The 24,883-nt window shown below is 38.6% G+C and overlaps 2 protein-coding genes across 3 annotated transcripts in view; one reads left to right on the top strand and one right to left on the bottom strand.

The window, feature by feature from the left end:
• Nucleotides 1-1,522: 1,522 nt before the first annotated feature.
• Nucleotides 1,523-24,883, bottom strand: part of LOC308117818 (rhotekin-like) — a 60,282-nt gene continuing 36,921 nt past the window's right edge. The window contains exon 11 of one of the 2 annotated variants that reach the window (XM_080476955.1): nt 1,523-3,345. In XM_080476955.1, the coding sequence (XP_080333081.1) occupies nt 3,245-3,345 (101 nt within the window). In that variant the 3' untranslated portion in view covers nt 1,523-3,244. The remainder of the gene's footprint in view (nt 3,346-24,883) is intronic. The other variant, XM_080476953.1, reaches the window with a different exon arrangement.
• On the top strand, nt 4,227-18,843 carry LOC308117853 (aquaporin-3-like; the record flags this gene model as incomplete). Its single annotated transcript, XM_080477002.1, is given in 7 exon segments — nt 4,227-4,334; nt 7,678-7,801; nt 13,160-13,291; nt 16,260-16,378; nt 17,508-17,672; nt 17,674-17,726; nt 18,789-18,843. Coding segments are annotated over 7 exon segments (756 nt in total).

Here is a 24,883-nt window from a genome sequence, read left to right on the forward strand (position 1 = left end):
CTGCTGCTGCAGGCAGAATGAGGGGAAAGCCTCTTTCCAGGTTGCTGAGCAGCCACACCTGCTGAAAAGGAATCCGACACAGAGTGAGAAAGGGACCAGAAAGAGGTGGAGCATATGGCAATGACCCATCTTGGCACTATATAGTTGCAGCCAATAAAATATGATTTTTTAAAACATGTTTCTCTGCAAGATCATCTTTCACATAGAGTTCAACCATAAAAGCCCAATTACAATAATGTTTGACTAATTCACAATGTGGGAGGAATTCTTCTAAATCCCAATTTCTTCCTTGGGATGACAAAGAACCACATTAGAGGTTCAAAGACATTTTATAATTTCATCAACACTGTGTTTTCTGTATGCACCTAAAGGGTGCAACGATTCAAACATGCCCCTAACACAGTGCCAACGCTGCATGTGTGTGAAGCTCTCACATGAAAAAAAAAGAAATGTCACCATCATCCTCTTCACAACAGCAGTGAGATTCGTTCACTGTCGTTACATTACATCACCTTTACCAGCCGTTCTTAATTTACCTTTGTTGGCAGTACATTTCATATGTTGGTTTTTTTTGTTGTTGTTTTTTGCGGGAAAATTCCATTAGAGTGTGACTGCAGCATAATGTAGACATGGCTGATTGGTGATATTACCAGATACCTGTATATTTCTGATTCTGAGTGCCACGCTAATGTGACAGTAGGAATACTGATTAGCTCAATCCAGGGATGTAAGCTTGACATTGATGTTATGCTAATGCGATGGCACTCTCCTGACTGTGTCCACACATACCGAGCACCTTCCAGCATTCGCCGTGAAGTTTCATATGATCTGCCGATAATGGAAACTCGTTTTATTCAGTCGGAGCCCATTGGGTACGCCGCGTATAATCACGGCTGTGTAAATAATAAGCTTACACCTTTTCCGTCTTTGTCCCTTACCTTTGTCCCGTGTAACCCATCCACATAAACATGCAAGGGTGCCTCCGAAAAGCCCATTACCTGTAGTTTCACAGAGAACAATATATGACCTTTGATTTTGTACACACGGCACAACATAATGCATTATGAATCAAGCTCGGGAATATGAAATATAAATCATCTGCGAGTGTGTTTAATTTTTAAAATGGGAACACGAGATTAACCCTGCACTCAGCTTGTCTGGCAGTAATATGTCGAGATTATAGACACAAACGATTGTAAACAGTGTGACTGAAGGCGATCTGAGGAGCGAGCATAAAGCTTCACTGCAATTTTTACTTAAAATATCAATTAATCATTTACTCTCGTAAATCAGTGTTCATAGCATCAGAACTGTTCACAATGAAAAACACTCGTGGGAATATGTTTCCAACTAGCAGAAGGGTAACTAATGCTGTGCTGGATTGATCTGGAGCAAGATTCTGGACAGTACTTCCTAAAAACACGAAAAAATGTCTAATTTATAATCACTTATTATATTAAACAATCCCAAAAAATTAAATAAAAACACTTTTTGGAGATCATATATACAAAACAATGGACTTGTAGTTCAAAAAGATTAGATACTGTTTATTGGTGGAGGGGCTACAATCTGTATCTCATCACTGTTTTTAGTTATTTATGGGTAGGATAAAACAACATTAGTGTAAATTAAGAAACGTGAAAATAAATGAATAAATAAATCCATTAATAAATAAATCCATAAATAAATCCATAAATCAATCAATCAATCAATCAATCAATCAATCAATCAATCAATCAATCAATCAATCAATAAATGCTATGTCCTTGTAAGCCTCATAATGGTTTGGTCTAATTTCCTGTGGAATTGTGGAAGTGTGTCATTGGTAAATGAGCTCCTGTGAGCAGTTACTTCTCAAAAGGTCAATCTAAATCAAGAGACTCATCAGACACAATTAATCACTGTTTGTGTAAAGAATCACGTACGCGTGCATTCAGCCACAGACAACAGCCGTGCATTTATAAATAAGCTAACATTTACAAAAAGCCATTTAAAAGAAGTCTGCTTTATTTCAGGATTTGCAGAAGTCATTGGAGAAGTATTTATGGAACTAAATAGTTCTTCAGCTAATGGTGCGTTCATGGGTGACTGAGAAGTTTGAAAGTTCTTGACGACAGCGCGGAATAAAATAGACGAGGCACAGAGAAGTGGATTTGACAACATTTTAAGCCACTGTGTTTTTGCAGCTAAAGCGCTTAAAATACTAACAAAACAAAAACCCCAAAACATATTGCACAATTAGCTCGACTTAATTAGCTGCAAAAAAAAAATGCATTATATTTCCATGTGTAAATACATAATACTGACTTTTCACAAATTATTATCAATGTATTGGTTTTATAGATGAAATAAAATTTTTTACTTAAAACTAATAAAACTGACGTGAAGTTTTTTTTGTTGTTGTTATAATGTGGCTGCCCCCAACTCGGAAGTGGGACTTTTCCAACTGCAACATGGAATTAAATTGTTATAGCAACAACAACACTAACATCATTAGTAGTTTAAAACTAACCTGGCATGAATGCACCTGAATATTAGTATTAAAAGAAGTAGATGTCTATTATTCACACCCTCCCCGCTGAAACTGGTTTCTGAAATCTGGTTTCCTCCAGACATTTGGATGTAATTCTAAACATTACTCAACAAGTAACAGTCATGTTTCATTCTGGATGAATGGACGAGCCTCATGGGAGACGCACAAAAAAAAAAAAGATTAATAGCTAGATTAGTAAATAAACAGTAATGGAAGTTATCTCAGAAGATTTCAGCTTTGTGCTGAAACAGCAAGTCAACCAGATTTTTCTTTCTGACCTCCAAGATAAGCCATGAAAGCTCTATCCTCTGGCCATTCCCACTGGACTAATACGCTGAACGAAGCAATAGATGTGAACATCTTAATTACCGCGCACTCTCACATAATGATAGCGCTCGCATTAGCCGACTTTAAAAGAGCTGCACCAAGGAAAACATCCACACGTTGAATTAAAAAGCAAGGTTAAACCTATCTTTGATTAAACACCTTATTTCATTCTTCCTCCCCGCTCTCTACATAGATTAACGTGAACAAAGTGCTTTAATAGGTTTTAATGCGATAAATAAAATTTGTGGAAAGATCAAGTCACCGTCATTACCACCGGCCTTGATTTCTTCCACAGATAAATCAGAGTATAACTGGGAACATTGTCTAATGTCGGGATTCAATCCAACTGCAACGGCAGCACCTTTGTGTGAGGAACAAAGTCCATCAAAGTTTGATGAACAAAGTGTTGTTTTGCAGTTTTCTGAAGTAGTTGTAGTTCCTGTAGACCTTCTGAGGCTGTTTGCTTCCTTTTGATGTTGTCAAAGCTGAAAAAGGAAGCAAAGGTGAAGCCAAGGAAAACATGATTTTGATTTAAAATTCAGTTGTAAACCCACACTGGCTTTTAATCCATCCACCCTACGAAGCTGATATGGAAGATTTTTTTTGGGAGAGCATGGTGCCCATCCCGTGGTTGCTCTGTTTATTCACATGATTTCCCCTAAAGACTCTACCTCAAGCTATGTTACTCATGATGTTTGAAGGGAGAATGAGCTTTTTTGGGAAGTTTCCTGTATCATATTCTAACTGGTTGAACAGCTTTGCTTGATAAACACTAAATGCCTATGTTAGAAAACAATGCATCGGCCACATATACTGTTAATACGCCTGTTTGGTTACCTTTTGAATGATGCCAGGTTTGTAACGAGTATGCATTTGTGGGATGAGCAGCAGAGCTGAGGATGTGGGTTGCACCAATGAAATATATGGACATCCCACAAATGCATGTTACTAAGAATTGCGGTGCCATTTCAAAGGGAAATCAACTGGTTTTCCAACAGTTCAGCACCCTTTCCCTGATAATCTAACAAACACAGACTCCCTTAATTTCTGTGTGTTGCGAAAGCCAGATTCCTGTAAAGTGAAGATGAAGCTTCATACAAACTACTTCTGATTGTGACCGTCAGATGTGTGAAAATCAAAAATAAGTCCAAGCAGAGGTTTATTCCCGCAGAATTGTGTGGACAGGAAGTGTGGAAATGTGTGTCGGAGTGGCATAGAAAGGAACATTTAAAAAAAAAAAAATGTTATTTGTCTCTTAGGGAGGGATCCTCAGGACAGCCTTAAATGCTGATGCTCACTCACTGACACACAATAATTGTGATACCGCAGAGCCTACCTCGAGAAAAATATTCTAATAACCGCAATCATGAGAAGACAAAAACAAATTTTAGAGAAACTGGCAGCGACCTTTCGCATCCGGCGTGTGCTCCTCTGGCAGGCCCTGGCAGAATGCCTGGGAACCCTCATTTTGGTGGTGAGTAAGGAGTATTTTTGCATCACTTCTGCAGGGTGCAGAGTGGATTAGCTCCATGAATAAAAATCAATTAAATCCACTGTACAGCAGTTGGTATCTAAATTCTCAACTGGAAGCAGGGGACTTTAGGGAGATAATATGATTCCATTAAATCAAGTATATTCGCAGCATGTTTAGGTTTTTGTTCTACTTAGAAAAAGAATATCTGAATCGGACTTAGCTTTCAGCGTAAGAGCTCTCTGAGACATTCACTTATATCATCACGAAAAGTTAAATCTTTCTTCAGTTGCTGCATAACTCTGGCGAAAGGACACCAAATTAGAAATTACCACCTGTAATCAATTTATATCTCTTTTTGTGGCCACATCATGTCTTTTTGAGGTAATTTTGCAATCATTGGTGTTCCGTTTCCTTGTGGACATTTTGTTCATTTTGTGGGCATTTAGTGACATCTAACACTTCTTTTGTGCCTCTTGGCGTTGATATATTGTTTCAGCAATTGTTTTATATATCTATTGTCATTTTGTGGTCATCAGTGTCACTTTCAGGTCCTTCAACATCACTTTCAATTCTTTCAACTACTACTCCCAGGTCTTTCTGTATCATCGTCCTTCTGCATCACTATCAGGTCTTCCCGCATCACGTTCAGGTCCTTCGGCATCAATTTCAGTTCACTCTCTATCTCTTTCAGGTGTTTTTGGATCTCTTTCAGGTCAGTTCGCATAGTTTTCATTCCTTCCTTGTCTCCCAATACTTTATTTTATGCCTCTTGGTGATAGTTTCGTCTCTCTTTGAAGTTATTTTGTCCAATTGGTATCTAGTAACCCGCAGGTCGCAGGCATCCTCACCCCATGAGCCAACCCTCTGAGCAAAAAGTGGTCCAAAACACGTCTATAAGACGTCATCTCTAAACATCCAGAAGATGTCCTCAGAGGGAATTAAAGTTTTTTATACTTTTTTTCTTCGACGTTGTCCGGATATCTTGTCTGGACGTCATGTGGAGGTCAATACAAATATGTTTCAAATGAATGAGGACAGGTCTTCAGTCTATCACAGGACACACACACACACTTAGCAATTTAGCATTACCAATCACAATAACATGCATGTTTTTGGAATGTGGGAGGAAACCAGGTTACCCAGAGGAAACCCATGCAAACTCGAGCAAACTCCACAAATACTTCCAGGATTTTAACCCACAACCTTCTCTCTGTGAGGCAAGAGCACTAACCACTGTGCCAATGAGACAATCGATAGTGACAATTGACAGTGCTGATAAAACATTTACTCATGTACATAGCTGTATTTACAAGAGAAAAAGTTACCAAAGTGGTGAGTTTCTCCGTGGAGACTTAAAAAGTTCAATGCCAAAGCAATAAATGCTCCTAACTCAGACATTGTCCAGCCTGCACTAAACTTCAAATGCTGTCCCTTCTTGCCTGTCATGATCTACTTCCTTCCTTATTTTGATGGCAAATCAATAATTATACAAGCAGTTGGACTTAACAGACAGCCTGTGGCCTGTCCCTTGTAACTGAGTCTGAACATCTTAGATTTTCGTAATTTTTATGTGTCATTTGTCAACTAGTTCTGGCTGTCAAATAGACTTCCAGATTACGGTCTGGACGAATGGATGTGTCTTGGACGTCTATGGACGTTGCTTGCTCATTGGGAGTCCTCAAAATAAATAAATATTATTATGTTATTATATTATATATTGGGAGCAGGGAGTTCATTATGACCACTCTCGAACTAGCTATCCATCGTAATTAATCTTTACTGACTATATTCCTGAATATATTTTGAGTTGAATAATACAAATTACATGCATGTTGATTTAATGGATTTAATTTACATACTCAGTACTGCTCAGTACATTAGCTATCAGGATTTGCATCTAACCTACACTGATAAACTCTCTGGATCATAACACGGTTCTCTGGTGGTAATAATGAAAGTATCGTGGTCCTCACAGTGATAAGGTTACTCATCAGTGATCTAATACTTAATCTTAATTATGTAAGATGTGTAAGACATCAAGCTGCTAAACACCAATTATGTCTACAAAGCAAAACAAAACACAAATATTGCACATGTGCCAATATCTAAACTGGAGACGAGCAAAAAAAAAAAAAAAAAAAGGTGCACAAGAGGATGTCAAGCAACAAGCCAATTAGGAGAAAAAGTCATCTTATAATTATTCTTCAGAGGTCAATAAAGCACTGAGCAGACACACAATTATAAATGGTTAACAAGCTGCAAAGGGCATTTCTTTATACTAACAACATGAAGCTTTCTAACAGTTTCTCGCTACACGAGGAATAAGAAAAAAGATCTTTTGAAAAGCCCCCCCCCCGGGGATCGTACACCCTTTTTGTCCGTGTTTGTGCTGCAAGTGGAGAGTTTGTTATCATGCAAGTGCAAGTCGTTGTTGTTTGATGACTGAGTGGTTGATAATTTGTTTTTGTGTGTGCGATGTCCTCTGGGTTTCTTCCGCGAGGCTAATTTGATGTTCAAAGACAACCTTTTTTTTTTTTTTCCACAGAGGTGGATAAAAGGTAAAGAAAGTTTAACTCCTCTCGGTAAATCGCTGTGGATATCTGTCGAGTCAAACGGATTAAGAACTTTAATGTTAAAGCACCTTCATCCACTTAATTTGATATTTTTCCTTCTCATTTTAATCACGCAGACTCTATATTTCTGCTCCTGATAATAGGCCATGTGCAAACATCTGCCGGTCCACAACAAAACCTGTTCTGTCGCACAAAGAAACCGAAGAATTCCTTCAAATTAAAGCAAAACTGTTTTCATTGTGGACCTCCTGGTAACCCACCGGCAAGCCAAATATCAGAAAAGGGCACCGACGGCGAAGCGCCTGTCCCTTTATTATTTCGCTCCCTGGCTGCGACTGATCTGTTAATTCCACTAGACCTTTTGCTCCGCGGGCGAAGCCGTCTCCTCGGTGGTCAGGGGTGGCCCTCTGCGGAGGACTGCTCCGCGGGTGGAGTCTGATTGTTGTCCGCATCAATAGTCCCTCACAAAGCCCACCCATAACATGCGCATGACCTCCGAGGTCAGGGAGACACACCCAGGATAAGACGAAAAAGCAAGGCTCCGCCAGACACCTGACTCTGGGTCAGGCCACCGTGGGGCTTTATTATTCTCTTAGAAGTTTTTCTTCCACTGTCTCAGAAAACACCTTCATCTCCAGACTGTGTCTCCACCAAACAGCAAATGTCTCGCTGGACTTCTGAGCAGTAGCATATGCACAAGTAGAAAGTGTGATTGATATTACGACAACTTGCCGTTCTTCGACTGATGTGCTTCTTTTTTCTCGGGGCAGATGTTCAGCTGCGGTTCGGTGGCACAAACGCTGCTGAGTTTAGGATCCCACGGCACATTTCTCACCGTTCACTTTGCTTTTGGTTTGGCTGTGACGTTGGGCATTGTTGCCGCTGAGTTTCAACGTTCTATTAAGAAATATGACTTTCCTGAGCTCCAAAGACAAATTCTCAACAAATTAGTGGAGTTGTCCAGCCAAAGCATCAGCAATTTCACATTAACTGCATTATAAACTGCGACTAAAACTCAGGCAACGGTGAAAAACTAATTTATTGTCATTGATCGAACAGTTAAAGCAATATTTTGCTGATTCCTCCTTTGATTTCAGATTAAACTTAATCATTCCATTTTATATATTTTTTATATGTATTGGAAATGTAACACCAATATGATGGTGTTATTTTCAACATTGCATTTTAACACCAACACCACTGTAATGTTAATGCGACACCCAGTAGCATTGAATATGAACAATAACTGGTGTTAAGTCAACAACAAAAAAATGGATGTCAATCTTTTAACACTTCAGGAAATGTTACTTTAACACCAGCTAGTGTGGGCACAGAGACACTTAAAATGAACAATATGGGTGTTAAATTAGCACAGGCATTTTTACTCTGTGTATCCAAGCATTCAAATTCAATATGTGTTAATCTTCGAAAAAATGAGTTACTAATTTTAAATCATGTGGATTAGCAAGGCTAAAACAGCAGGGTGATGATATGTAGAAAAACTCATGGCCTTAGGAATGATGCTCATTATTATGTTGTGCAATGAATTCCAAATTATCTGTTTTTCTTTTTTCTTATTTTCCTTATTTCTATCCATTTTAAATTAACATGCTGAGACTATCTGCAAAGAAAGCCGAACATGCACTATACCATTGCCCTTTTAACTACAATGATAACCTTATGTCATACATGTTATAGTAACAAGCAAATTAGTGGCAATGGCTGCTGTATCTCGTTATTTGCTTAATGGAATAAAAAATGTCCCAAAAAAAACCCTAACTGCCTCTGGTCCACTTCTCTTAATAAAATATGAGTGGCAGGGTTGATTTGAACACTCAAACATGTGTGAGCTGATTATTTTTTCTGTTCCTCTGCCAGGCTAAATAAGAGTTAGTAATGGGGTTGTGTTTGTATTCTGGGATGCAAGTTCAGTTCATAATTACAAAAGCGCTCACATTGCCCCCTTACATTTTGTAAAAACATGACGAAAGCAAAGAGTTGCGATATTGAAAAGAGAAATGAATCAACAAAATCTTACAAAAGGTGGCGATCTGACATTTAATTTGCAATCATTACAAAAAAGTAAAACATTAAAGTAATATAAAAGCTTCTGTTTAACTAACTAACTTTATGATTTGGATGGAAAAATGACCTTCAGTCGTTAAATGAATTTGGGGAGACTCCAAAACCTTCAGCCGTTAAACCTCATCGGTCAATATTGATAATTTGACGGCCTTACCGTGGTAATATAGCTGGGATTTTGCTGGAGTTAGAAAAGTTTGTTGATAAGAGGACTGAGAACAAACCATCCCAACACTTCTCCTTTGTCCCTGTGGGCATGTCATAGCTCACATGCTAGCAAGTAGCTCGCTAGTAAGCTGACATATAAATAAGCAACCGACTTTCCCCTCTGACATTTTGTGTGACTTCATATTCTTTTTATACTTGATATCTCCGAGGCAAGAGACGTAGAAAAGAGGGACTCACGAAACTACAACAATGATCTTGTTTGTCCAGAGACATTTATCTACTTCAGATAAAAACTGAACCCTCCGCCTCGCTGCGGCATCACTTCTCTCTTGTCATTTTGTTTTGACAAGTCACTGCCGAGCCTTTAGGCGAGTTTTTCTTTTTCTTTTTTTTGTTTTTCTTTTTTTTTTTGTGTGGCTAAAGTTAAAGCTTCTCCGGACCACTCGCATTTTCCACATCGGTGGTCAGTGCCACAACGCCTGGAAGTCCAGAAATGCCCGGTGATCCAAATGTTGCATAGCCTCCGGTGATTTTCGGTGGTCTTCAGCTGTTTCAGCTGTCATGGAGGTCTGCGGGGTTCAGCTACCCTAAACAATAACACTACTGTGTCAAAAACTATGAAGAAATGCTTATTTATTCATGCATATCCCAAACATGTAAAACATAATGAACAATTTGCTATCATGTCAGCTTCCTTAAATGTACACAGAATCAGTGTTGTTTGAATATTTTAGAATCAAACGATGCATGACCTAATAATGAATATTAAAAGCAGATAACAATGACTCATGGAGATCACACGCTTGTGGTCCACAAAGGGGTTTGTGCAATTTTTGTATTTTTGCATTGGAGTGTATGTGATGGTTGTTTTTACTGTCTGTCTGTCTGTCCCAACCAAGTACCAATACTACGGGCAGTTAACACGATGGACGGTTCACCAAGACGGTATGCTTACTCCCAGTGGCGGCTGGTGGTAAATTTCTTAGGTGGGGCTCTTTATTATTATTCGATTTCAGCCAGTGTAAACTTCATTTAAGTAAGTATGTTTATAAACCACGTCACAACAATCTTGCCTTTTTTAGATTGAGAGACGCCCCCAGTGATAAAACATTATAGTTCTTTTGAACAGTTAGTGAATAGAGAGCACTTATGAAGATTATTTTATTAGTATACTTGTAAACAAATACAAGCTGGAGCTTCATCAGTCCCTTTTAGAAAATGAATGTGTTTTGCGGCTGGTTTACTTGAAATGACAGTTAGTCTGAGTTTAGAGAAAACAAAAGGTATGTCAGGTATATTTTCAAAGAACACATCAATTCATCTTTCAAAGCGTTTTAGAATGCTTTGAAAGAAACCTGAAAAGTGTAAAATAAATAGCTTTTTTTTTTTTACTTTCAGATTTTCAGCCATTAATAAATATGATCCTATCTAAACATTCATAAACAAAAACAAACCTGGACACATTTACAAAATTCTGTAAACATTTCTGTTTGTGTGCATTTGAAGATAAATATGCTGGAGAAAGTTGAACCTGCCAAATTTCTTCTTTCAAACCGGTAAATTCGACAAGATGTGACAGTTAATAATCAGAGACTCACCGCTTGTTGTCATCGTCTCAACATCTCGTAGAAACACGCGAGAAACAAACCAGAGCTGACTTTAAGCCAATCACTGAGCCAGGGGCGATTTAAGAAGCGCCCAAAATCTCGGACATCAAATAACGCTGATTGGTTTAATCTTATGTCAGCTGGCGCCCTCTATTGACCAGCCGCCACTGCTTAATCCTAATATGAAGATTATTTGATCATTATGCCATATAATTCTTCATCCCTAATGCGAACAGAAAATGAAAACATAAACCGCTGTTTTCATGAAATAAAGGAAAGATGACGCTTGTTTCAACTATGCATTTGATGTTTTAATCATTCTGCCAGTGAAGCTTTCACTGCTGCATCGCTGATCTCTGAACAGGTCTCAGTATTGTGCCATGTGCTCTACTCTTGCTATAACACCAAAATCCCCGGTACAGAAAGTCCAAACAGCAGTTTGTCAGGGTTTGCTGAAAGGACGACTCTATTGGCCAGAGACGGCCGTTGATGAGGGTAACGATTCGGAGCAAATTAACTACCATTCGGGTCCATGTCAATGAAGATTTTTTTGTAAACGTATAGGGGGAAAAATCAGTTTTTGTAAAAACCCGGGTACGTGTAAATGTATCCATCATCTCAAAACAACACAAGAAAGAAGACGTGTACGTACCATGACACGGTTGCTTTTATTGATTTTGTTTTTTTCAATATGTACAAAATGTCCTCCTGTGGGCCAACCTGGACCTTCTGATGACCCCTCATAGTACTCACCCCATATGACTGACACTCCTGTGGTAAAGTAAAGTAATGAGGGATGGGTGGAGCTTCACTGATATTGAGTTAATAATTTTCTAATGTTGCTGGCCAAAGTGTGAAAAAACATGGCTCCCACTTTAATGCTTTCATATCTGTAATAAATTCAAGACCTGTGTAACTGGAACCATAATATATGACCACCATCACTGTGCTTCATTTCTCATTTTTGGTATAGTTGTAGTTCAGGATATTTGGAATAGTTTCACGGTTACTTACTTGTTTTTTTTTCAGCTCTGATTTATGCTTGTTTTAAGGTCTTTATTTAATTTCAAATGTCATTACAGCCTGGTAATGAGGGGACTTATATTATTATTTTATAACTCTCCTGAGGATATTTTATCATTAGAGCACTGGGTTACTTATATTACTAGACTGTTTTTGTGTGATGTGGACGCTTCAAATAATAAAAAAAACACATTATTACTTCAGGGGTTAATAAGGTTAGACAAATATGTATTTAACTAATAAAAGTTGCAGTACTATACACAGCAGGGTGTGCGTCTCATAATAAATACTGTATGTTGTTGTTCCTTTAACCATACATTTATCAGTAAAAACAATGAAGGGGCATTGCTCGGTGTCAGCAAAATGTAAGTGGGTTTAAGAATTCGAAATATTAGTTGGGGAGAATGTGCGGAAAACTTGAATAATATTGTGAAAATCACACTTTGTTGAGCTGGAGTCAATTTGCATCACTGTCATGAAGTATCTGTCATTCAAAGAGTGTTTCCACAAGACTGAGCTTTTCTTCAACTTCCATCAGCATAACAGGGAGTCATTATTATTGATGGCTTGACAGGCACTAAATATCAGCAAAAGGTAAACTGGCAGTTATCTGAAGTGCAGTATTTACCACACTGATGCGTTTGCAAGATGAATGATAATTAGAGGCAGCGGGGGAAGCAGCACAGCAAGCAGTGGACACAAGCATACAAAGTTTAAAAAGCAGCTTGCATGCACACACACACATACACAGAGAGAGAGAGAGAGAGAGAGAGAGAGAGAGAGAGAGAGAGAGAGAGAGAGAGAGAGAGTGCCCGTAGCCCTCAACTTGAAAACTATGTGGTCTGTAATTGAAAGGATAGCGAGGCGAGTCAATTCACAATCCCAGTAGCTTCAGTCAAAAGCAGCCACACTACAAAGGCTTCCACAGTTCACTCATGCTCACTTCTTCAATGTCTTTATAATGAGGCTGTCCCCTTCTAATACACATCGGAGCCGAGACAGTAAGCTCTTATAATTAGATATCTCCAACCCTGACACGATTAAGGTGTGAATACAGGAGAGGCACCCGCATGAGTGTGCCATCAGAGCCATTCTTACCCCTTCAAGGTTAGGGAAGGGGAAAAAAAAAAAAAAAAAAGCATACTTCCCTGAATCTTTTCATCCCTCCAATTTAATTTGTGTCACTGAGACCTTCCATCCTAACAGGACTACTGAGATTGTACTTACTGAATATACAGTGCACCACTTTGGCACTCAGAAAAGAAGGGATGTTATCAGAGAGCCTTGTTTTCTCCGCGTGAATGACAAAGTCTGATTGAAAATTCATGTATATGAACTCGCTAAATTCTTAAAATTGTTCCCCATGGTAAAGGCGGCCATTTGAACCCGGCAGTGACCTTCACGCTGTGTCTGCTTGGGAGGGAGCCTTGGAAGAAGTTCCCTTTGTTCTCTCCCCTCCAAACGCTTGAAGCCTTCCTGGGTGCAGCCGTACTCCATCGAGATCGTAGATGAATATTTGGACCTTGAGAACAAATTTTGAATGGAGGGTTTGCCTCGGCCCACAATAGGTCGGCATGAACATTTAACGATTGCAGAGACAGTTGCTGCTTCGGCCTTGACACATCAACATGGTCTCAATTAGGCCCCCCCCCCCCACTGCCAAAACGTAGATGAGATTTAGATATTGAACACAAAAAGCAAAAAACTAAAAAAACAATGCAAATACACCAAGGTGAACACACTGTGTTTATTAGAAGTGAGAAAACAGACCATTTTCCCATCCTTCAGAAAACTTAAGTACCAAATCAAGTCTGAAGCCCAGCTGGGGACTCTGTGAGCTGCAAGCAGTGCTGACACTAACTGAATACAGATACTAATATGCTTCCATCCACTTGTTCCAGGAAACGTCTTCAGTTCTGATGTTTTTTTTTACAACACAACATCTGATGGTGTCACCAATATTAACGACTGCTAACATTAGACATCAGCTTAAAGTGAGATTGGTGGATTTGGTGAATACATATAATCGATGTATGTAATTATGAAGTTTCTTGGATGTAGTTGGAAGTATGAACTCTGAGAACTTCAAGGATCTTGCATGCATACAGTGTCATTTGACTATAAGAATAGTTTCAAATGTCTTTTTATGACCACATAATTCTTTTTTCGTTTTACATTTTACAGTGTTTTTCCTGCAGTTTTGCTCAAATGTTGCCTTTGTGCGTGAGGTCCTGTGATTACTTTGATGAAGAAAACAGTGAGTACAGTAAGGAGTTTTTTTGGGAGAAACTGAAAAGCTGAAAGTTTGGGGTGTTCCTAGAGTTCTGCAGCAACTGAAACACAGCATATCTATGCATTCTGATTCAGATATTCAACTGATTTGCCTTCATTTCCAGCAGGCTAACCCGACAACCAACCACTTGCCTAACCAAAGTTCTTATTCACTGAGCTCATTGTGAGAGGTGTCAGAGATAATGAGGCTTTTTCGGATTTTCACTCTGAAGTTACAGAGGGGTAAAGACAGATGGGAACATGTCTGAACTGTGTGTTTCATTGTGTTTTATTTTTTAGTGACAAAAGGAAGTCTTGCCATTCAAGCATAATTAATGCAAATTGATCACTCAGTAATTATTTTTCACATTTTGTACCCATGACTCTCACCATCAGCTGCTTTAGCATCACTTTGCCACATTTCCTAATTAAAATCGACACAAGCAAGTCGTATGAAACACTTTTTTCATAATGTGCTGATCATGTGCGAACCTTTTGTTTGAACTATACAGATTTACATTTAGATCAAGCAATTTATCCAGTAGCGGCCACCACCGACTATAAAACATGAACAGCTTCAGACAACCTGTAGCAAGCAATCTAAAATAAATCAGCACACAAAATGTGTCTGAAATCTCAAAATACGCATCGGTAAACACTGCAGCGCACATATTTACAGTATAAGTGAATGGATGAAGGCACCTGAAGGCCTCATGTTGTCATACATGCAGAATAAGGACTACTGGAACAAGTTTTCCAACCCATAACGGTCAAATTGCTGTTAGTTTAAATCCTCAATGCTAATTAAAAAAGAGGAACGTTGTGTTCATCAGTCAGTTAAGTTAATGGCTTTTCTTTGAAAATCTCTGCCACAGCCCCAAAACCTGCTTTTCTGGTGTTTATATGGAGCTAATCCAAGTGTGAAATCAAATAATTGAAACAAAACTACATTTCCCAGAATTCTTTTTGATTATCGAGAACAAATGCGTCACATAAATAAGACAAGGGCAGAAGTAGCAATTACTATTAAAAAAACAACAACATAACACTATGAAACTGAATGCTTTAATTGAGAATAGTATTGATATGAAGACAAATTTAAAACAATGAAATAATCCATTTGGCATCCTTACTACATCCTGCAGGTTGACTATGGAGGACTAAATATGGTCTGGCTTATTATTAAAAGGTATAAAGGATAAAATAAAAAAAATATAGAATATATTGTGTTTCAATAAAAAACTTTAAATGATGCTCCTATAACTCATCAGCCGCTTGAAGAAATTGCGCCGTATTCCCCCAATGTAGCTGGCTACGTTGGTAGAGTGGGTGGTTTTCCAATCATAAGGTTGATCTCAAGGTTCGATCCCCTGCGGTAAAGCGATCTGCATTGAAACTGTCGCCATCTGTGTGTGAATGTGACCTGCAGTGTAAAGCGCATCGTGGTGCCATTTGCTCAATAAGTGAAGTCCATTTCCGGTTTGTACAAAACTGGAAGATAGAAATGAGTAGGTTCACCAAAGTGACCACCATGTGAAAGATTGGGCTTTTCTGTTTTGTTTTCAGTGCAACCAAAAATGAATATACCTTGAATGGAATTGCAGACAACATATGGAGAAGCTTCAAAACATATACAGACTTTGCGCATCTCCAGATCGTGAGCATGTTGGACTGGCGGTGGAGGACAGCGTGTGCTCTGAGCAGAAGGCCATGTTCTTCATACATGCATTCATGGACTTGAGAGCAGCAGAGTGTACATCATTTGTCAAATAAATGCACACAGCTCCATGGCTTGTGCATGTTTTCCCTGACCTTTGCATGATTGCGTTGTTTTTCCCTGGGCATATATATGCAAAAGTCTCACTGTTGTAATGGAAGCTCCATTGCCTCAAAGGACCTGAGCCATCAATGTTTCTGTGGAACATAAGCCGCATCTGCAATTCGAAAACTCTGGTTTGATTGGTACCTGGACATTTTTGTGGTGGGAATGGAACATTTCTTCCTCCCAAACGACGTGCAGTTTACAAAAATAGAGGTTCAAATGTAATTAACGGCAACTGTCTGAAGGGGAATTTAAATCATCAACTTTGTTCCTACAATCACGGCCTGCTAAAACACTTTTTTAAAGAGAAAATCCATTTAGGGGAAAGGGGAAAAAAAAAAAGATTGAAGCAATTTGCACATGATTCTTTTCCAACCAGATGCATTATGGGACTTTGGCCAGGGGCAGCTCATTGTGGTGGGGAAGAATGCCACAGCTGGGATATTTGCCACATACCCAGCCAAACATCTTACCCTGATTAATGGATTCTTTGATCAGGTAACAGTGCCTTTATTTTTGCTCCCCAAGTATTAACCTCTGCAAACTGTAAAGCAGAACACCTCCCGGTAGATACAAACTCTGCCAGCGTCTCTGGTAAGCACAAATAGCACACATGAATTATTTTGCGTCACTGTCCATACTCTACAGGCAGCTACCTCGGTGCCACATAGATTTGCAAAGATTGTTGAGGTCACTGTAACTCGTGCACGGCGCTGCGTTTTCAGCATGATATCACAAATCTAATTGCGCTCCACAAAAAATAGCGAGCCTCGTGAGGCTCGCCAAGATTTAATCAGGAGCTCACAGGGCAGGCAATAATTATATGATAATGCAGCCAATACTCATATTCCCTGAAATACTGAAACACGCTATATTAGATAAACGGGCAGTATAGGCAAATGGTACATGACCTTTTTTATAAGGCAGCGTTGCTAGTTTATGTATAAAAGAAAGGGAATATGGCTGTATAAATAAGTAAAATGTATTTTACACTCATACTCCTATATGAACATTGAACTGTAAAAGAACTTTCATATATATTCAACAGCAGTTGCACTTAATTCTGTATGAGGATCTTGAAATTTGCCAATTAATTAAGACTAGACATATGACTGACACGCAACATTTTAACAACTGTTTTAATGACAGCCTATGTAGTTTTAATGAAAATCATATGCGTTCCAGTACTAGACTGATAAAGTGTTTAAAATAAGTGAAGCCTGCATGCAGTTCTGAAGCAGCATTTGCTCCTATTGGCATCTTTTTGCTCAGTTTTTTAAGATGTGCATGATCCACTAAGATACACTCCTCAGTTTTGATTTCTCTCACATAAACAACAGCCAAAACAACCCAAAAAAACAAGACAGACAGACAGAGACAAGCGAGAGCTGCTGCTGTTGCACTGGTGGACATGTCGCAGCATGTAGAACAATCTGGAGCAGATCCACCATGTGGGTAGACCTGAGAAGCTGTCAAATAGTGATGTAACCAGGCAAACACCTCAACGCCCATCTGCCCTCAATCTCTCTTTTACAACCTTCTTCCTGCCTTATCTGGTGGTGACTTTCTGATGAAAATAATTCACCCGCCCAAAAAAAAAAAAAAAAATCATGTCATTGTTTCTCAGACTACTGGAACGGCTGCATCCATCATGTGCATTCTGGCCATTATTGACAGGTGCAACAGTCCAGTTCATCCAGGTCTGCAGGCCGCCGCTGTCGGCTCGGTTGTGTTCGTCGTCAGCCTGTCGATGGACTACAGCTCTGGCTACGCCGTCAACCCAGCCAGAGATTTTAGGACCACGCCTCTTCACAGGCTTTGCGGGCTGGGGTTTGGAGGTTTTCACGTGAGTACAACAGCAGCTCAATGGTCGATTTGTGACAATGTGGACAATGAGTGACACCACCTCTTGGGTGTCTCAGTGGTTGCGATTAAGATTCAGTCTGAGTTTGTCAATTGTCAATTACTGGAGCTTTTAAATTTATGCCCAAAGGGACAGAAGTGCACGGGCTGTCTGACAAGCTGAGACACATGCCAGTCAAAAATAAAATATTTTTGATGGCATAATATCGTATGAGGGAATTTTACATCAAAACACATAAGAAGGATATTAGTAAGAACTGAATGTTCTTTAGTTAAAGCCCGATATCAGTTTTTCCTTTATGGTGTCGTACAGTGGTGAAAAGAGAAGCACTCGAACCTGGCAGCTCTGCATGTTTATCCCTTGCCTGTACGAGTTTTATCTGGGTAGTCTAGATTCCTCCATGTCCAAGTTCTGTGAGCTCACTGTAAACCTTTTTTGGGCATCAAAACCCTCTCTGTTAGACTCTAATGTCTATCCATCTATCTATCCGTCCACGGATAGGATGGTTCTCTTTTATAAGAGACCAAACAACTAGAACCATTATATTGGGAAAAGTATGAAAGGTTTCTCCAGCAATTTGTATTTTTTGCACTTTCATGAAGTTGGGGGACTCACAAGAGACATATTAAAACACCTGTCAATGGGCAGAAGCAGATATACACTGATGACTTATTGACTTTTTTTGGGCCTTGATGAGTCAATTTCTGAAAACAACTAGATTTCCCAGGATGCTGCTCAAATGTGTGTTTTTTTTTAACCCTTCAAATGTTCACTACTTCTTCCTTTTCTTTGCACACCTTATATGGATTATTTGTTTAAAAATTTAGACATCACTATAGATTAAAAAAGAAAAAAAAGCTATAATGCTGCTGTTTTGTGACCTTTGGACCAAAAGCAACTGGAGGCCTCCTTGTCAAGTATTTGAGTATAGGTGTTGACACTGGTTTGAATTGTTAGGACTTGTGGCGCCACTTCTCCATTAGTTCATTTGCCAATTTTATGGAAACCCATTTTTTTTTTTTCTTCCTACATTTTCTCTTGCAGAGCAAATGCCTCCTGGTTCTTCGTGCCCACCTGGGTGCAGTGGTGGGTGTGCTGATTTACCAGCTAATGATTGGATGGAATCTAGAAGGAGAAGCGAAAGAGATGTCGAAGGAAGAGGAGGAAAGGTTCAACCTTTCCACTCTTAAAGATACAAGAGCTGAATTTTTCTCTTTTCAAAAACATTTTATTGCTAACCTAAATGTTTTTAATCAGTGATGGTGGAGACGTTCGTCCTCGTGTCATCGCATCACACACTAGGACCGTTTTCTCGGAGGACACATGTTCCCGCATTTGTTTTCACACAATTTCAACGAGCGCTTTCATTTCGAAGCGCAAACTATTTCCCTGGTGCTGCACGTCGAACAGAAAAAAACCCTCCAAACATCTCAACTCGCAGACTAAAGCAACACAAGAGACAGTTTAAGCTGAAACTGTACTTGAAAGGTTCCTTTTTGTGGGAAGAAACCTTCAAATCAACATCAGATCAAAAAGCATTCAAACTCTTCTTTTTCTACTGCGAGGATGCATGCCACTTCTGCAGAGTTCCTCAGCGGAAGACATTTATTTTTTGCTGAGACAGACGCACATTATAAATCAGCACATTTGTTAGACAGGCTGCCAATTCTGGCGTATTGAGAAGATACATTGGTGTGAAACCGTTGTTGCTAATGACTATCATGTCATTTTGCCTAACGAGGTCGTTACACGTGTAGTCTGATGGTTACATATTCTAAAAGTGGTTTGTTATTAACCAGTTGCTCACCCTAAAACAGCACCCAGGTGTATTTTCATATAGAGACACCTTTGAATAGTTTGACTCTCTTTACCAGGCTTTACTGGGTGGTAACAATCAATGGAATTATCATCATGAAGTCTTATGACGGTACCCAGTTCACCTCAAGGCTGGGGGCAATTCACATTTCCTAAGAGTAGCAGACACAACACAACACTGAGGCCAGAGCTCAGACATTGGCGATGCGGCCATGAAAGTGAGCTATTTGGTTGCTATCAAACTAGCCTCAAAGTCATGTTGTCAGGGTGAGTTTATAAAAACATGCATAATGCAACAGCCATAAGAGAATCTTTTTATTTTTGACATTTCACTGTGTTTTGCACCAGAGGGTTTCATTAAAATTGGCTTTATGTTGAGATTGTAGTCATTCTCCATAAGAATTGTGTGGCTTTGCAACAATATAGACATTTTCCTCACGTATACTTTGCACCACAACAAAGAAAAACCTTAAAGAATAAATGTAAATGTCATTATGGGACTATTTTACCAGTTCGGCCAACTCAAAATTAAACTGGGCTCAGATTTTTTCAGAATATAAATCACATATTGCTTTAGGTCACATTTGTCAAAACTGTGTCATGAATAAGAAAAAAAACCCATCTAAATGTAGCCCTACTGTATACAACTTTTTGGAATTTATTCATCCTCAATTTAAAAAAGAGTACATGGAATTAGCTGTTTTTAATAATCAATCAACACTATTCAGCTAAAATGCAGCTTAAGGAATACAAGCCAAGTTTTTTTTGCATGGCAAGACACATTTTAGATGCGCAAGAACTCATTTTCACTTCTAAAAATCTGGAAAATGCAAACAATAGCTCAAAGAACACAGCAAAATTTCTATTTTCCCATGAGAACATATGTTTTCAAAAGTCTGAGTAAATATCATTTCTAGTTTAACCACTGTAGAACACTTGTGGAAATGGAGAATTTTAACACAAAGGTATTGTTAAAGAATATTTCCAGACCTACTTTGTAACATCTGGTATTAATGGGAGCTGTAAGATGACATTTTATGTCAAAACCTTTGTCTAAAAGCAAGAAAATAGTTGTGTTCCCTAACTGTAATCAACGTATAGTTAGTTTTAGAAAAAAAAATAAAAAAATTTAAATGCTATATATGATCTAATATATGATACAAAGTATTTATATAAGTTGCATCAATACCAAAAAACTAAAAGAAAAAGGATGTCCATTGGCCAGGATTATTTTTAAAATGAAGTCTACAATGTTTTCCCTTTGACTTTGATTACCTTGAAAGCTTACAGCGCTATTATGAAATGCTGATTAATGACATTAGATTAATAAAATCAGTCATTACAAAAGCATTCCCACACCTACTTTGCCATATCTGACCGTATTACTGAAAGCTAAAATGGCTTGAACTGACTTTGATTTTTGAGACGGAGAGAGTTACTGTGGTAAATTGTAAAATTAGATTCACTTCACAATAAGGTCCAATTTAAACAATGAAAACGAGGGAGAACGGTGCGTATTTCAATGCGTTCGGGCCTTTCCTTCACACGTAAACAAAGCTACAAGTCACCAAAAACAATTATATCTGAAAACTCCAACCAAACTTGAGATTTGAGACGGGGTTTAACGTCACAGTGTGCGACAGAAGCGTCATCGACATCTTCTTTGTGCGACTTGTGTTTACAATCATTGCTCTAAAAACAATGCAATATGGTTTGAGCGAATTAATAAAAAAAAAATTGGAAAACCACCTGGTATGAACGATGTATTTTAGAAAATGTACAGGGGAAAATATTCATTTTGGTAAATACCAGGCTATGTGTGAATGTGGCCTCAGTTAGCACGATGAACTATTTTTAGTGGCTTTAACTGAACCAAGGCATAATTCTGTGAGGAATACCAACTTTGATCAACTAGAATAAACCAGATTAGCTCACATTGAATGACACTTTAAAATGTCTTTATAAATAATAATAATATATATATTATAGAGTTGCTTTTACATGTGCTTGCCAACATTAGCACAACCCTCATTGTGTGGCCCAGTTTGTCAAGATCAATATCACAATCTGCTCCTACAAACTGCAAGAAGATCAAATCTGGCCAAAAGCTAAAGATTTACCAGTTTCATCCCGGACTGAATCCTCCAGAGACCTTTTGGAATTCTACTTTTTCAGCACAAGTCGTGTCCATGGAGCCTTTTGGCAGCCATTAAGTCAAGAAATTACACACAAAAAAAAGTTAAATTAGCATCATAGGAGGACACAATGACAGAAATCAGTGAAGCAGACTATTAGCACTTATCCCTCAGAGGCTCAGAAAAATTACACAAACTTCTCTGGAACAATTTGTGGAAAATTTGATATTGACAAAAATCCTTTTTTTAGAAAAGCAATTCTAAGTGTTAGCCCTTCTGAGTAGCGAGCGGCTGAAGCTTGCTCAAAATAATTCAATCAAGTATGATTTGTAGTTTTTCTGCGGTTCAAGGTGCTTTAAAGATGAGTGACGGGACAATAAGGCAACTCGTGGGAACAATAAAACATTAAAGACAAGCCATTATGAAGAGGGAAAACTTAGAAGCAGTTTATTAAATCAGTTGTAATAAAAGCTACATCAAAATAGTTTTCCAAAGGCGGAGCGGAGATGAAAATAATGAAAAATATAATGTAATACCAAAGACAAAGAAAAAGGAACAAATAAAAAAAACAAACCTAGAAGGAAAATGAGAGACTGAAAACTTTTAATTAGAATAAAGCGAAACAGATCAATCTACAGTGCTTCTTATTTAAAGGCCAAGCTGAAGACGTAGGTTTTAGGTTGTTGGGTTTTTTTTTCTCCGTGTAAAGGTTTTAACACTCCCGGCTGTCGTCTGAATCCGCAGGCTAAATGTTCACTGCAGCATAAAACCTGAAAGATGCCTCATCATTGGTTTTGGCCGCTGCACTTTGGGAGGACTAACAGTCACGCCAGAGGACCTGAGGGGTCAGGCTGCCTGATGCAATGCAAGCATGTGATTCAATGTGTTCCTTTAAAAAAAATTAAATGGCAATATGTTTAAGGCGGGACCAAATTAAAATCAAATACAAACCTGACATGTAGACAGTCTTTGTGTGCTTTACTCTGGGGTAATGTGCTGGTCAGCATTCAGAGCTCAAAAGAAGCTGTACAATAAGTTGGTTTTTGTTTTTTGTTTTTTTGGGAGCGATCAAGAGAAGTGCATCACAATAGTGAAGCTGGTTTGAGTTAAAAAGAAAAAAGCCAACTTGGCTGCTTCTCTGGCTTTCAGAGAAACTCTAGGAATACTGTTGAGGTTACTAAAAGCAGACTTTGTCATGAAGCCTGTATGAACTAAAGAAACGCTCCAATGGGTTGCTTTAGTTAACTAACGTTTATAAAGTATTCATACTTCGGTAATGTACTCAAGTAGATTATTCAGGTGTCTGGGCTTTATCTTGAGCATTTCTTTTTTCCGGTGTTGTACTTTTCCTCTCCACATGAGAACACAATTATCTGCACTTTCTACCCACTTACATTGTTAAAACGGGTTTATTTCATCTAAACTCCTCAGATGATGAATCGACGCGACAGTGAGCGCTATTTGTCAAGAGTGACCGAGTTGCATCATGGGTAAATGCTTGCAAGGCGCCCTGTTTCCTTCTTTAAAGTCCCTCCGAAATAAAGATTTACAATAGATTCCAGAGTGTTTAAGATAAAGATCAGCTAGGTTATTACTATTTCTATAATTTCTTATTTTCACTCTCACAAAGCAAAGAAACTAAACTGGAATATTGACTTCCAAAGTATTTTCTCACACAATTGTATGTGCTTCTACTTCAATAAAGAATGCGGGTATTGTTGCCAAGTCTTGACGTTTCATCCAACTCCACGCCCTTCTGCAAGTTGTCAGCCAAATGAAAGATTTACTTGAGGTGGCTCTTTGTCATCATAACCTCACGTTTCAAATTTTGTCTGTGTTGTGGATCATTTATGTATTATTGATGGACCCTATCATCATTCTGATTAGGCAAACCACAACAGATAGTGTCGCCAAGAAAAGAAAAAAAAAACAACCAGGAAGATGCTGATGCCCCCTTCAAATGAAAACCCTCATAAATTCAAGTAGTTGTTGAGCAGAACTACCCTTAGAGATTCAGTAGCATGCAAATAGTGACATTTAGCAAATTGGAAATGCCCTCCAAACTGTTAATATACCCTTTTAGTTTGTAGTGTCTCAGGTGGTTTTCTCTGTTAGGAATTTGATCTTGGTTTAAAAGGGCACCAAGGGCAACAAAGGTCAGCGGTATTTACTCAAAATAACACTCACAGTTGTGTTTTCATCACTGCAGGGGACCTTACAATAATCTCCTTCATCAGACATTCACTAACCTTAGTCAAAACTACTATTTTCCTAATCCAGAGGCTTACCTCTAAACCAATTTATGCTCTGCATGTGGAAGAAAACAAATATGTGAACGTGTCCAATGTTTTGGAACGGGCATTTGGAATTCAATCCACCAGAGGGCGCCACTCTGAATTAACATAATGTTCCAATACCATGAGTATACCACTTCTTTTTTTTTTTTTTCCAGAGGGTAAAAGAAGGAAATCAACAATGATAACTTGGAAAACAAAGGCAAGAGGTAGCAATAATGTTGGTATTGACAAAGAGGCACAATCAGAGTCATCACTGCAGGCAGCAGTGGCCTGTGAGGCAGTTATGTACACCTGATATTTGTTCCCTTATTTTCAACAGGTCTTTGTAATGGCTGATGAAACATGTCATGTTTCATAACTTCAGGGGACATTTCATTGACTTTCTTCCGAATGCACTGGCCCAACGTTGTTTTTGAAGGTGCTATATAAATAAAGTTAGTGCTGTTATAATAATAATATCCTGCAGAGACACTCCAACCTTGACACGACCCCCTGATTATGGTCTAACCTTAAAATATAAGGATTTTCCTCATTGTTGGCTCGTCTTGTCCCCACAATGTGAGTGAGTTAATAGATTTAGATTCCCATAATGCAGGTAAACACACAGAAATACGTATACAGTATCACTTTATAATGATGCATTCCCTCATCCGTCCATCCAATCTAAACCTCGACCCGGAACTAAGTGTCTGTTCCTCCACCATTTTTAGTGCCAAAATCTGTGATAATATGTACTCAGGTGTTGACACGCATGCAAAGTGTCAATCACTAACTGTCTCCAACAAACATTCATCTAAGCTCAATTATAGTTATCAGTTTAAAAAAAAGAAAGAAAAAAAAAAGAAAATCCTGCATCAAAACATCAGTAATGACATTTTTAGAGTCTGGAAAA

This window comes from Lipophrys pholis (assembly GCF_963383615.2).
Source record: "Lipophrys pholis genome assembly, chromosome: 12".
NCBI lineage: Eukaryota > Metazoa > Chordata > Actinopteri > Blenniiformes > Blenniidae > Lipophrys > Lipophrys pholis.